This window comes from Pleuronectes platessa, chromosome 17 (genome assembly GCF_947347685.1).
Source record: "Pleuronectes platessa chromosome 17, fPlePla1.1, whole genome shotgun sequence".
In the NCBI taxonomy this organism is placed as follows: Eukaryota; Metazoa; Chordata; class Actinopteri; order Pleuronectiformes; family Pleuronectidae; genus Pleuronectes; species Pleuronectes platessa.
The window spans coordinates 15,413,083-15,426,132 of record NC_070642.1 but is presented as its reverse complement, the minus strand read 5'-3'; the positions used below and the strand labels follow the sequence as shown (position 1 = coordinate 15,426,132).

General features: G+C 48.2%; 1 protein-coding gene across 4 annotated transcripts in view; it reads left to right on the top strand.

Moving 5' to 3' along the window:
- Window positions 1-13,050, top strand: part of sash1a (SAM and SH3 domain containing 1a) — a 149,921-nt gene that overhangs the window by 124,920 nt on the left and 11,951 nt on the right. For 3 of the 4 annotated variants that reach the window (XM_053444702.1, XM_053444704.1, XM_053444705.1), the window contains exons 5-12: window positions 1,502-1,542; window positions 1,814-1,903; window positions 1,994-2,106; window positions 3,372-3,470; window positions 7,481-7,616; window positions 7,937-8,358; window positions 10,956-11,030; window positions 11,237-11,380. In XM_053444702.1, the coding sequence (XP_053300677.1) occupies window positions 1,502-1,542; window positions 1,814-1,903; window positions 1,994-2,106; window positions 3,372-3,470; window positions 7,481-7,616; window positions 7,937-8,358; window positions 10,956-11,030; window positions 11,237-11,380 (1,120 nt within the window). The remainder of the gene's footprint in view (window positions 1-1,501; window positions 1,543-1,813; window positions 1,904-1,993; window positions 2,107-3,371; window positions 3,471-7,480; window positions 7,617-7,936; window positions 8,359-10,955; window positions 11,031-11,236; window positions 11,381-13,050) is intronic. The other variant, XM_053444703.1, reaches the window with a different exon arrangement.

Genomic DNA, 13,050 nt, shown 5'->3' with positions numbered 1-13,050 from the left:
CGAGAGGCGGCCGCCGTGTTCGAACGACCACATGTGCACACGTACAGTACACACACACACACACACACACACACACACACACACACACACACACACACACACACACACACACACACACAGCCAGCCACTGGAGAGGGCGTGAGCTGTTCATCTTGTTACGAACCCATCACACACTTTCCCATCGCTCCCATGTACGATAATCGTTCAAACCACAAGTGCATGTGAGAGACGGCACGGCTCTATCGAGATTCACTCAACACGTCTCTGAAGGTTCCATCCGGGACAAATGTGCTCCTCTGATCTCTCCCCTCCCCCCCCCCCATGATGAATTCTCCTTATAATTGAAAGGATGAAAAAAGGTTAGCGTGCCGCTCGCTGTCCCACGCACACACAAACACACCTGTAGGGCGTCCTCCACATAATCCGTCCTGAAGCTTCACTTCCCCCTTCACCCTCTCACTCAGCCCATTCAAACCCAACCTGAAGACAACGTCCCCTCTGTGAACTCTTCAGCAGCTTCGTCTGAACACGAACCACAGGGCCGATTTCCCCCCCCCCCCCCTTTTTTTTTTTAATGCATGAAGAAGACTTGAGACGATGTGGTTTCTCCTCATCGGCAGCAGATCAAAGCAGAGTCAGACTGCGAGACTTGCTGGAGAATTGAGTGAAGCTGCCGGTGCTGATACGAGTCTCTGATCGGAGACCGAGCGCGGTTCATGTGGCACAAGGAGCGTTTTCATATCGTTCCTGTCCCCCTCGTTTGTTCTGGTTATTTAAGAAGGTGCATGGACATGTCACAGATTTCATTCCACTCAGTTATTTTCCATCTCTCTCTCTCTCTCTCTCTCTCTCTCTCTGATTCCTGCTCTCCCTCTTCTCTCTCCGTCTTCCTCGTGACTGTCTGTCCTGTGGAGGGAAGTGGAAACACAAACAGGCTGAGTCTGCCCTGTGGTTTTTTTCCCTCTCCTTGCTCTCTCTCTCTCTCTTCCTCTTCTGTTCTTCTCATCCTCAGCTCCATACTTTCCATCCTCGCTGTCTTGCCCAGTTCACTTTCACTTGACTGACCGCTCCTTGTCTTCTTCATGTTGACCTTACTCCTTTCTTCACAGATCCTTAAACACTGTATTATCACCGTCCTCATCTCCTCTCCTCATCTCCTCTCGTTCCTCTCCTTTCCTCTCCCTATTTCTCTTCCTTCGTTTCTCTCCTCTCCTCTCTTCTCCTCCCTCCCCTCTGCTTTCCCCCCTTTCCTTTACTCTCATCTCCTTCCTCCCCTATCCTCTCCTCTCCCTCTCAAGCCTCAGGAGCCTGGTTCGCTCTCACTAAAGTGCCACCACTGACCCCCAGTGGTGAACAGACAAACTGTACAATTCCTTTTTATCTTCTACCAAACATAGTTAATAAAACAGAGACACACTGGGCTTTATAATAAGTCGTGAGCACATGAATGTAAATTTGCATTTTTCTCAATCCTTTCTTTCTTTTCCTCTTTTTGTCACAGAATGTCGCTGCACAAGTCCAGCTCTGAAGATGGATCAGCAGGTAAACTGACTTTTATATCTCCCGCTGTCTTATAATGTTCACTATAAAATGTGGATTATCATTTTATTGGTTCTTGGGGAGAAATTAAATGGTCTCATTTCATATTCACAAGAAATGTGAACAATGAAGATGCGGCCTTATAGAAAATATAACCTGTTAAATATAAATGTGTTGATCTTGCTTATCACAAACCTTCCTGTGGCTTTTCTTTGTGATTCTTTGTGTGTCTTTGTGTGTATTCTCCATGTGACCGATGCTTTCCTCCCTTTAGGCAAATGGGACAACAAGAAGAAGAACAAATCTTTTTGGCAGAACTTCCGCAAGTCTCCGCATAAACCCAGCATGCGACAGGCGTCCAAAGGTTTGTGTGCCACAGTTTTAACGCTCCCCTTCACGAATAGATGTCAACCTCTTATTTGACCTCCTGCTCTCTGCTCTCCGCCTCCACCAGGAGAGGACATCGGCTACGTGGCCAGCGAGATCACCATGAGCGACGAGGAGCGGATCCAGCTGATGATGATGGTGAAAGAGAAGATGATCACCGTGGAAGAGGCCCTAGCTCGGGTAGGAAGACGCCACCGACCTCCCGCCCCTCATCTGTTGCACCTTCCTCCCACATCCCGGGCCCCCTACTCCTCCTCCTCCTCCTCCTCCTCCTCCTCCTCCTCCTCCTTCCCTCAACATCTCCCACATCCCCTCACCTCCTCCTGGATTACTCTCCTGCCTTTTTCCTCCTTCTCCCACCATTTAGCACTGGTTTACTAAAATGACTCACTTTTACTAACCCCTACACCGCCCTGCATTTTAATCCTGAATCGTCATTTTTACACATACACACACACACACTGGGGATTAGTGGGTGTGGGCTCTCAGAGTGTGTGTGGGTGTGTTGATCAGTTCTTACTGGTGGGGTTGATGGTTGTAGTAACTCCATAGCTCCATCTGTTGGGGTGACGCACTGGTGCATTGTGGTTTTTCTCTCTAGGTTGATGTGGTGGATAATTATTTGGCTTTTCTTCAAATTTTTCTTTCTTATCTTTCTGGCTCTCAATCAATTTCTGGTGATATTTTTTTCCTTCTTTCTTTTTTGTTCTTCATCTCCCTTCCTTCCTTCCTGTCAATCAGCTTTTCTAGCTTTCTTTTTCAAGCAGCATCTCGGCACTGGATGATTCTCCACAAGGCCGATCTACAATTTTTTTTCTTTTACAGAATTATGATTTTCTCTCAAACAATGGCTTTTGATCTCAGCTTCTCTCTCTCACCAATCAATCAATCAATAAATCAATCAATCAATCAATCAATCAATCAATCAATCAAACAATCACTGATGGACAGATATTTGTTGTGCTTGTCTGTATCACTGATCAATATCATCATATTGAGTTTCATAGTCAATCCAGTGATTATGTAGTATGTGTCCAGGGATGCGCTGGAGTAAAAACCCAATAATATTCACTTCTCCTTTCAGATCAAGTAGGATTTATGTCTGATCAGTTTTGCACACACAAGTCTTTGAGACAAAAGTCTACATAAAGTGCCTTGAGAAAATGATATATGATAGTTGGTGCTATAGAAATTGAACTGAATGTGACACATAAAAAAAGACTTTTTTTCTTACAATAACTATTTAGTAAACAAATCCTATCCACACTTGAGACCTTTTATTTACCACTGCATCACTGGTGGAGGCTCCTGTGTTGTGTCTGTGTACACGCAGCACTGTGTTGGTCCGTGCACACACACATGGCGCACGCAGGGTGAGAGTGGGTGGTCCCCCCTTCCCCCCCGACCTGTTCCTCTGCCTCTCTAAACTCTTCTTCTCCACGTAGCTGAAGGAGTATGAGCACGGCAAACAGTCCTGCAGTACTGACGCTGCAGAGTGCACTGACGGCCCTGCACCCAATCTAAACCAGTCCTCAAACTGCAACGTAAGTACACCCCCCCTACCCCCACCCTCCCCCCTCCCCCCCCTCCCCCCAATTACCCTCCCTGACACCCTGAAACCCCAACACCTGTCCCGTCTCCTCTACCTGTCGTGAACACTCTCACCTCGAGCAGTCTCACATGTCAGTTCGATCTTTCATCCGAGGAGGTTGTGAAGAACAGCCACTGTTGCTTGAACGTGTGTGTGTGTGTGTGTGTTTGTGTGTGTTAGTTTAATTATCAAGAACTGTTTCCTACCTCGATGTCATTGCAGAAACCACTGTGCCTCTACTTTAATCTTGCCTCCCTCTCTTCTTCCTTCCCTTTATCTCCTCTTCTCTCTCTTCTCTTCATTCACTGGCCAATCTACAATATATCCACCTTTTAAATATACAATCTCTCCACCATGTCGTGTATGTCCTCGTGCTCTGGGTGTTACCTCGGTGAATCCTGACTAATATTGTCACAATTTGTCGTGAGCCACTTCATATATTTTTATTTCTCAGGTCAGTCCTGTCGTGTACATGTCATCTGAAATGTAATTGGCTGCTGGAGTGAATTTTGGAGTTTGAGCTCAGGTACATTTTCAAAGCCAAGTGGAGAGAGTCCGAAAAAAGTCCAGTCGTTAGTTTGTGAGCATGGATTTTGTCAGCTGTGGTCCTTCGAGAGGAAATCTCCAGTCACCATTAAATGAGAGTTTTTTTCTTTTATTTTGAAGCTGGTCCTGTAACAGATGCTGTGAGATGTGGAGCTGGAGCTCAGACAATCACGTCCTGTTGGATCTCGTGTTTTTCTTCCTGCTGTGTGTGTGCGTGTGGATATGTGTTGACGCCTTTTTGTTTTTCCCTTTTTTAAATGTGGGCCAGCTCCGATGCAGAATCAGGACTCGATAGTGGTCATAAGGGCTTTTGATTAGTTCTGCACTGTAGGGGCGTCGTGTGGGAATAAGCGTTCTGTCACACAGGCTCAAACGCTGACCCACTTTTACAGGAAATGAGTTTATCCAAACACAATGAATTCCACGTACTCTGAAAATGAAGCCCTGCACATGTGCATAGCAGTACACTTTGAAATGTGCTGCTAATTTTCCAGCTTTAAAAGCGCTGGTATTTTCCAAAAGAAAATTCAATTTACTCTTAGACACTGTTTTCATCAGAATGCATGTTTAAGTAAGTGGAGGTTTGACCTTGAGGCCTTCAGACACGCATGCTATGATTCAGGCCTTTTAACACATTCTTACCTGACCTGATAATAATCTGCACTGATAAACACAAGGAAATCAGAAGAGGTCACGTCTGAAAACTGCTTATGATCATTCTGTCAATCTCTTAACCCTCGCGTCCCCCCCCCCCCTCTGCTGTCAGCTGCTCACTTCCTGTGGGAGGAAGATTGATTAACATTGAGAGGTTTGCAGGCGGGGGGGGGGGGGGGGGGGAGGGAGGATGAAGAGTCACTGAAGGAGTATTGTGCAGAGGAACACACAGCTTGGCTCTGGAGGCTGTGAACAAACGCTAGTGCTGGAGGCAGAAAGGAAACAAGGGAGAGAGAGAGAGAGTGAGGATAAAGACTTTACTCTCACCCCCAGGGCCAGAAGGGGGGGGGGGGTCTGTGTCTCCCGTTGCCCCGAGTTCCAAAATTGGCCACTACAGGAAATATATTTTTTTTCTATGGGTGTCGCACACGGCCCCCTCTCCCCTCTGATGAATAGAATTAGGTCATTCCCAAATTCAAATAGTAACTGTGTCTGTGGTCTATAAGCAGAGCTGTGAATTTTACAGTTCATATGTGCAGCTGACATGTTGGCAATACACAGTTCTTTGGCTGCACTGTGCCCTTGTTCTCGTGCCGTCTTTCTTCAGCCTGTCGACCGGAGCCCCACATTCCAGGACAGGCCATTAGCGACGTGGGGGCCAAGGCCGGGTCAGAGGGGCTCAAACGCTCGGATTGTTCTCCGCGCACAACACGCCTTTTCTCTGCTGGCTCTGCGGCACGGCCGGTCCTGAGCTGCCCCTCATTCCTCTGATCTGGATTCAGTGATGGGCTGCAGCTCGGCCTGCCAGCATGTGCACGGGGCCACTGGCATTATTTTGGATAGAGCGTGCATGAGAATGTGATTGGGGACGCTCTGGATCTGCTGGGACCTGTCGAGTTTGAACACAGGTTTTAACTGAGGTGGTGAGTTTCGATTTTCTCTTGTTGACGTGCAGGAAAAAAAAGTTAGTTGTGCGTTTAATTTAGTTGGTCTTGTAGTTGTCTAACTTTTAGTGCATCTCCCAAGTTGTGGGAAGCGTCCTGAAAGTGATTTGTGTAGTCAAATGGTAATTATGGCGTTGGAATCGTTGTGTTGACCTTGTTTTAGATTGTAGCCTTTCAGCCCCGGTTGATTCATGACCGCACATGTTTGGGTTTCTTCCTGTGTCTCTTTTTCCGTGTTTGTGTGGTTGCTTCCTCGGATGTTGTCCCCGAGGGCTGGGTTAGAACGTGTAGGTCATGGTCACCTCTCAACCGTCTCCTGTTGCTGTCCACGAGGACAGTTGCTGTCCCCTGGTATCCGAGACATGACAGAGTGATCTACGAGAGACACGGTGTCTTTATAGTTCTCAAAATCAGTTGTTAGAGGAACGAAGATCAGAAGTCGGTGTGAATCCAACCCTTGGTGGCCTCACGTTTTCTTTTATGAATCTTTAAGGACCCAATCTGGTTATTACACTACTGTCCTTGAAGTTGATATACTTAAAAGAATTAACACAACAGCTACATTCTGGATTGCAGAACTTTTGTTTGCAGTTGTGTCAGAAGGCTCTGGTGTGCAGGGCCGTTATGACAGACGACCTGAAACTGTGGTGGTTTTTAAATAAAACGAACTTTGCCGGATTTAATGTGTTGTTTCCTTTTCCGGCTTTGTGACGATTAGTCAGGTTTTCTGACACTCACTCGCCTGCAGGGACCAAAAGGTCACGGGGGTGCCATCAAGGATTTGCGGACAATGTCAGATTTGTCTGCCACAGGCCGAGCCCCGGTTGTTAACATGGTCCCCGCTGTGTGTCAGCAGCCTCCCAGCCAGAACTGTGGTCTGAACTGGGCAGCAGCTAGAAAGTGGTTTCTTGCTCGTTAGCGTCAGAGCTACAGGAGAAGACTGGGTTTCATCAGTCGGAGCGCTAAGCCCCTCGAAGACCTGATCCGTCTAGTGGTTGTTGTGTATGTGTGCGTGTGCGTGTGTGTGTCCCTCCGCGAGCGACCCAGTCAACCTCGACCGTGGAACTGGCGGCGTGTGACTGGAGAGGCTGCGTTGCCGTGGAAACCCATAGCAAATAGGGACAAATTAGGTTGTTTGAGCTCCGTTGTAATGACACTGGTTTCTGCCAGACAAGCTCCTCGCCAATGCTCAGCTCCTCGCCATTTTCACATCGAGGGCCACGGCCGGAATGTGCACACATACGTAGAGAGGAGTTTCTGTGCGTGTGTGTGTGTGTGTGAGTGAGAGATTGATGAAACTCATTAATCATTCTTGTTTCCACTCCACTTCCGCTGCAGAGAGAGTTTAAATGCAGCGGCCGTCCAGTCAGGAAAGACGCTGTCGACACCCATAACACACGATCACCGTCCTTTCATGTTCTCTGGAGCAAACCGTCTCCGGAGGAAACATCACACATCAAAGAGATCATTCACTGTGATCCTGATTCCCTGTGTCCCCCAGCTGTACCCATTTCTCCACATTACAGTGTCATGTGGTTCATTACGTCAGCTGCATTTATATTTCTGTGTTCATCACGGACACGACCCTCCGATCCTCCATTTCTCACCCCACTAACTTTGACTCCATTTCTAAACAACGCTCCCATCTGTCACATCGTAAAGTTTGTGTCTTCTCTTGTGAAATGAACCGTGGCTCTGAACTCCAAAGCTGATTTTTTTTTTTTTAACCCTGTTTTTTGTTTTTGTTTTACATGCACGTGTTTGACCTCCTGTCCCTTTTTATTATATCATCCCTCCCTCTTTCTCTCTCCCCCCCCAGTCTCGTGAACAGTCAGATGAGGAGCAATCAGAGGACTCTGTGAAGTTCAAGCGGCTTCACAAGCTGGTGAACTCGACACGCCGGGTCAGGAAAAAGCTCATCAAGGTGGAGGAGGGCAAGAAACATGGCTCTGAAGGTTTGTCACCACTAAATAATCAATTCCTTGTATCTATCTTACAGGTCAACATATTTGAATTCTGATAGTTTAACCAATCAATTAATTTTCGTGTATTGAATTTCTTCATTAAGGTTACAGTGTTAAGTATCGAACTTCAACGTCATATATTCTTATCAGTCATAGGTTTTTCATGATACTCAGACTTTAAGAATGTGTTTTGAAAGGTTTGCTGCTTAGCTGTGGGGGGTGAAAACCACAGAGTTGTCATGAGACTGCAGCGAGACTGATGTTTAAATCCTCCCGACTAACAAACTGGTGGATGTTTCTGTCTGGTTTAGATTTTCTGAATCTGGACTCACCTCTCACCTGTGAGGACAACACAGCTCTGTACACGGGGGTCCTGAAGAAGCCTCCTCTGCCCCAGGAGGCCTCTCTGCCCTCCCTCACCCAGGATCAGCTGTCTCTGGACGGAGACACGGACAGTCTGACCACCTCCCCTTCCTCCAGCAGCTTGGACACCTGGTCCGGACACAAGCTGGTCAAAACCTTCAATAAGTCATCCAGCAACCACGGTCTCATCCGGCCGCCCAGGAGGACCCCGGTCGGCTCTGGCGTCCTGGGAGGTTCCATCTCCGGCGTCGGAGGCAGCGGCTCTTCCTTCTCGGAGTTGGATGGCTGTGGATTGGACGACGAGGGGAAACTGTCACGCTCCACGACCGACGGCGAGATGCGGAAGGCCCTGAGCTCCATCTCCCATGGGGTAAGTAACAACGAGGCCCTCTATGCCTACTATGGGCTCACCAAACCCCGTCCCAAACCCCACTCCCAGTCTCGCCTCCTGATCTCCCTGGATGACGGCACAAAAGGCAGCCCCAAGCACCAAACTGCCAACCGGCACCACGGCAGCTGGACGCACCGGAAACCCGACCCCAACTACGCGTACTCCACCAAGCACCTGCTCTACCAGCGCTCGCGCAATCCCAAGACCCCCGTCTCCCCCCTGTCGGTCGCCCCCTCCTCCCCGGCCCGCTGTGATGTAGCCAAATCAAAGGGTTTTGGAAGCGGGGGAGGGGGCTGGGCGTTCCCCTCCCGCAGGCTGCGCGGGCGCACGGCGGTCAGTGAGCTGAACATCACCTATGTGGTAGAGCGGAGCCTGTACGGTCACCTCAACTGGGCCCAGCTGGTCCGCCCGGTCACCCTCAGCCGCGCCGAGCGCTGCTGCCTATTGGAGGAGGACCGTGAGGCGGACAGGAAGTGGGCGGCCAGCGTGGACCGCTGCACCAAGCGGGTGCTCTTGCGCATCCAGCAGAAGTCTGTGAGTTTGGGACCGTGAGGTGTCAACCGGCCGCCTCGTGTGAGCAGGACTCGGTGTACTTCAAAGTTGCAGAATAGCTCAGAGGTTCGAGTTGAAGGTGCAGCAAACATAACACAACAGAAACACACAGGGCAGGTCTTCCACGCATCCGTTTAGAGACTTCCACATTTAAGTATTGCAGTCGTGCTCATGAACTGAAAACCCAGAGGAGCCACATATCCATCACAGCCCCCGAGAGGGAAGTCTCCTTCCCTGACCTTTCAGTTAATGCCATTTTGGCTTCAAACCTTTTTACTGGGGCTGAAAATGAAATGATCGCGGGACGTGCAGTGCCCCAGTTGAGGTATTAAGTTACGGCGGAGGTTTCATAAGTGCCTTTTATAAATGTCAGATCCCCGAAGAACACATGCACCCGCACAGTCACACTGATCCCTGTGCGCAGAGGAGATGTCACAACGAGCTCGGAGCCGCTCGTCCTCAGAGCTTCACGGCACGGAGCCTCAGAGACTCGGTGAATGGCCTTATTAAGTCAACCGCAGTGACTGATGTGTCTTTACACTCATCAACTTTCAAATTGACATCACAAGGCTGCTGCGTGAAAGAGTTGAAACAGAAAAAACAGGTCAACTACATCTACTGATACATATTTACACCAAAGTGAATATATAAATGTTAAAAAAGCACGAACCAAGGTCTGCTTCAACTTTAAACATCTAACGTGTTCCCCGCTTATCGGTACATGTAGCCACACACACTCTAGGGGGCGATGTAGAGGAGCTATCCTGCAGCTTTGAGGGAACCTGGATCCTATCGTGTCGTGGTGAAATCACTGGAGGCCGCTCTCATCCCAAAACTCTCCGAATCCACTTTTTTATGTTGTGGCTTTTCGTGTTCTACTTTTTTGGGCCCGTGCCTCTATGATTGCAGATGTGAATTTTTTTCGGTTGTTTTTCTTTTTCCTTATATTTATCGTCGAAAGGCTTCTTTTTCCTCTTTTTTTTTTTCTGGGTGCATGTCCATTCCATCAAACATCACCATCACATTGGACGTCTCTCTCTTCTCCGAACTGTGCTTTATTTTTTTTTATATATATATCTCCTGGGAAGTTGTGCTGTGGACTGCAGCTGTGGACATCTAACACAGAGACACTGAATGTGCCAGTTCCTCTCACGCGGACGCTGCTCATCCTGGGGAGTCGTGGGAGTTTAGTCCAGTAGATTAAAAGTTTGTGAAGCGGAGGAGAAATGCCGTGGAGTTTTTTTTTGTGGCAGATATTCTATGTGCATATGTGTGTCTACATTTTTTGTGAATGACCTGATGCAAAGCTTGGGGCAGATTTAAAAAGTAGATTAGCAATAAAATCCTGTTTTATTTGTCTCCCCCCCAGCCCACCCCCCTTTCTCATGTCACTTTGTGTCTCCCCCTTAATGTGACCTCTGAAGTCCCCACCCCCCCCCCCCTGTCCTCTCCAGAAACAACACGCTCCCTTTGAAAAGATTCCTGATGAGAATAACACATTGTCGTCCTATATGTTGCATGTGTGCATTTCTCACGATTAACCACAGCACGGATCCCATTAAAGGGCCGAGCTGTAATGAACACCCTGCATTTTCACTTGTAAAAAGCACAAGTATATATTTTTGGCTCGACCACATCAAGTAGACGTAGATTTCTCACCAGGGATTCGAGTCGTAGTCCGACTGCTCTGCACGGTCGATGTAACCGCTCCTTTTCCCCCAAAGGTCTCTCAGGCCGTTTTTAAAGAGGAGCTCATATAACGGTTTGTGTTACATCACGTCTGTTGGCTGTCCACAGTCCCATATGACATCATGCCCCCACATATGTACAAGCCATGTCCCCACCGTCCATCAATCAAAACCGCTGCCCGTGTCCCGCCAAGCATGACTCATCGTGTGTTGACCCTCGTTGGGTGTGGATTGGGGGGGGGGGGGGGGGGGGGGGGGCTGCTCTATCGTGACCTTTTTTTTTTTTGCGTGACTCATTTTGACTGTGTTTTGCCCCCCCCCCACCACCTCTCACAGAGAACGTGCAGCTTCGGAGGCTTCGACCTGACCAACCGCTCGCTCCACGTGCTCAACGCGGGCTCAGAGGCCAACGTAAGTGCCGGCGGCTTTTAAAATGAGCAGAGGCTGCGGGGGGGAACACAAACCGAGGTCGGCCTGTCCCGCCAAATCACCATATCCCCTCTGTTTACTGCCTTGTTTTTGTGATTCCCCACCCCCTTTGCCCTTTGTTTTCCCCCGTTCAGTCCCTGTCACTCTTTGTTCATCCTCGCTTTTTACTCTCTCTCTTCTCGAAACAGAATAGAGAACAAGAAGCTATCTACAGAGAAGTGGTGAAATCGCCCACGACGTCCCGGATCTCGCTGGGCAAGAAGGTGAAGTCGGTGAAGGAGACGATGAGGAAACGCATGTCCAAGAAGTACAGCAGCTCCTTGTCCGAGCAGGTTAGACACAAACACACTCGGCTGCACACAAACGCACTGTATTTGTGGGAAGTGCAGGTAACTTTGAACATTTAATACTGTCCCTTGATAAAGGGATAGGGTACGTTGAGTGTGTGTAACCAAAGTCAGACCTTTTGCTTTGTTTAAAACACGGCCGCATACACAATCTACACATTGTGTTGAATCTGTTGGAGAAGTGAGCCGAGCACAGCTGTACAGAAACAAAAAAAAGGCTCCCCAGAGTTCTGCAAACATTTAGAGGAAGTTGTGCAGCGTAGGCCACACACTGTGTCCACGGGCTGCGAGCGGGCGGGGGGGGGTTTGTGTTGGTTACAGAATAAACAAGGAGCACTAAAAACATACATGTGGATTCCAACCTCTGCCGTGCTCTCGCCAGGGGCCCAGTGTGGACGGGGCGCGGTCGCCACTTCACACTGACCTCATCCAGCTCGTCCCCCCGGGCTTGTTCTTAGCCAATGAAGACTTTAAGTGCGAGTGTGTTAAATGGACACCTCATTTTTCTGGGCATCCAGTAGCTCCACCAGCTCCTCCAGCAAGCGATGTCACCCTAAAGAATATGTCATTAAGGGACAGTTGGACATCTGTCCGTCGCGGTGGTCTCAAAACCGTGACCCACATTTCCTGGCACGAGTCACGGAGCCGTCGCGGCAGGAGAGAGCAATGAAAAATATAATGTCATCTCATAATGTCTCGAGCACGGCCATTTTATAGACCACACTGCCACCTAGTGGACTACTGGATCAAATAAAACATGGACACTAGATGTCCACAGGTTTATGGATGTTGCTGCTTCGTTACTAGAATTTAATCATTTCAAAGTAAAGATTTGAATCCAGTGTTTAGTAATTTGATTAATGCAAAACAGCTCGTTGGCCCTTATGAGGTAATAAATTACTTTAACAGGCAGATTGAATAGTGTCATTGCCTCCGTAATTTAATGTAGTTCCTCTTGAAGTAAGTTGTTCCAACCGGATATTAGACAGTGAGTCAACCGCAGGGAAATCTGTTCCAAGCCTCTTTTATTCTGAAGGACTTTTATTGGCTGGATGTTTTCGTTGCCTCCTCTGGTTCCGCCTGATGTCACTTCACCACATGAGGGATATGGTAACTTTTTAATGGTCTTAATGCAGAACTCACATGTTCTCATGACCAGTGAAGGTTTTATCGTCCACTGTAGTAATTTCTGGCTGATGAAGAAAACTCCTTCACACGAAGCGACTCCAGTGGAACGGACGAGGAACAGAAAACAACACCACGGTCGTCTGTGTAGAATGAATCGCTCTATGAAGGAATATCTATATAGCACTGTAACCCAGAAGAGTTTCATTCTTCATATGAGGTCTTGAGAAATTGGTTTAACACAGACTTTTTAGATTTCCTTCCGAGGATCACAGGGCCGGCTGGAGCCAATCCCAGCTCACATCGGGGCAGGTCCACCCTGGACAGGTCACTAGAATATCAGGGGGCCAATCTACAGAGACAAACAACCATTCACACTCACGTTCACATGAAATAAGACAAAATTAAACCTGCGAACCCCAAAATGCCTCCAGAATTAGTATATTTTACATAATCAATTCAACTGCGTTATCACATTCAGGGTGAAAACTCAGTTGTATATGTGTTTATATCTTTAAGACACCATTAAC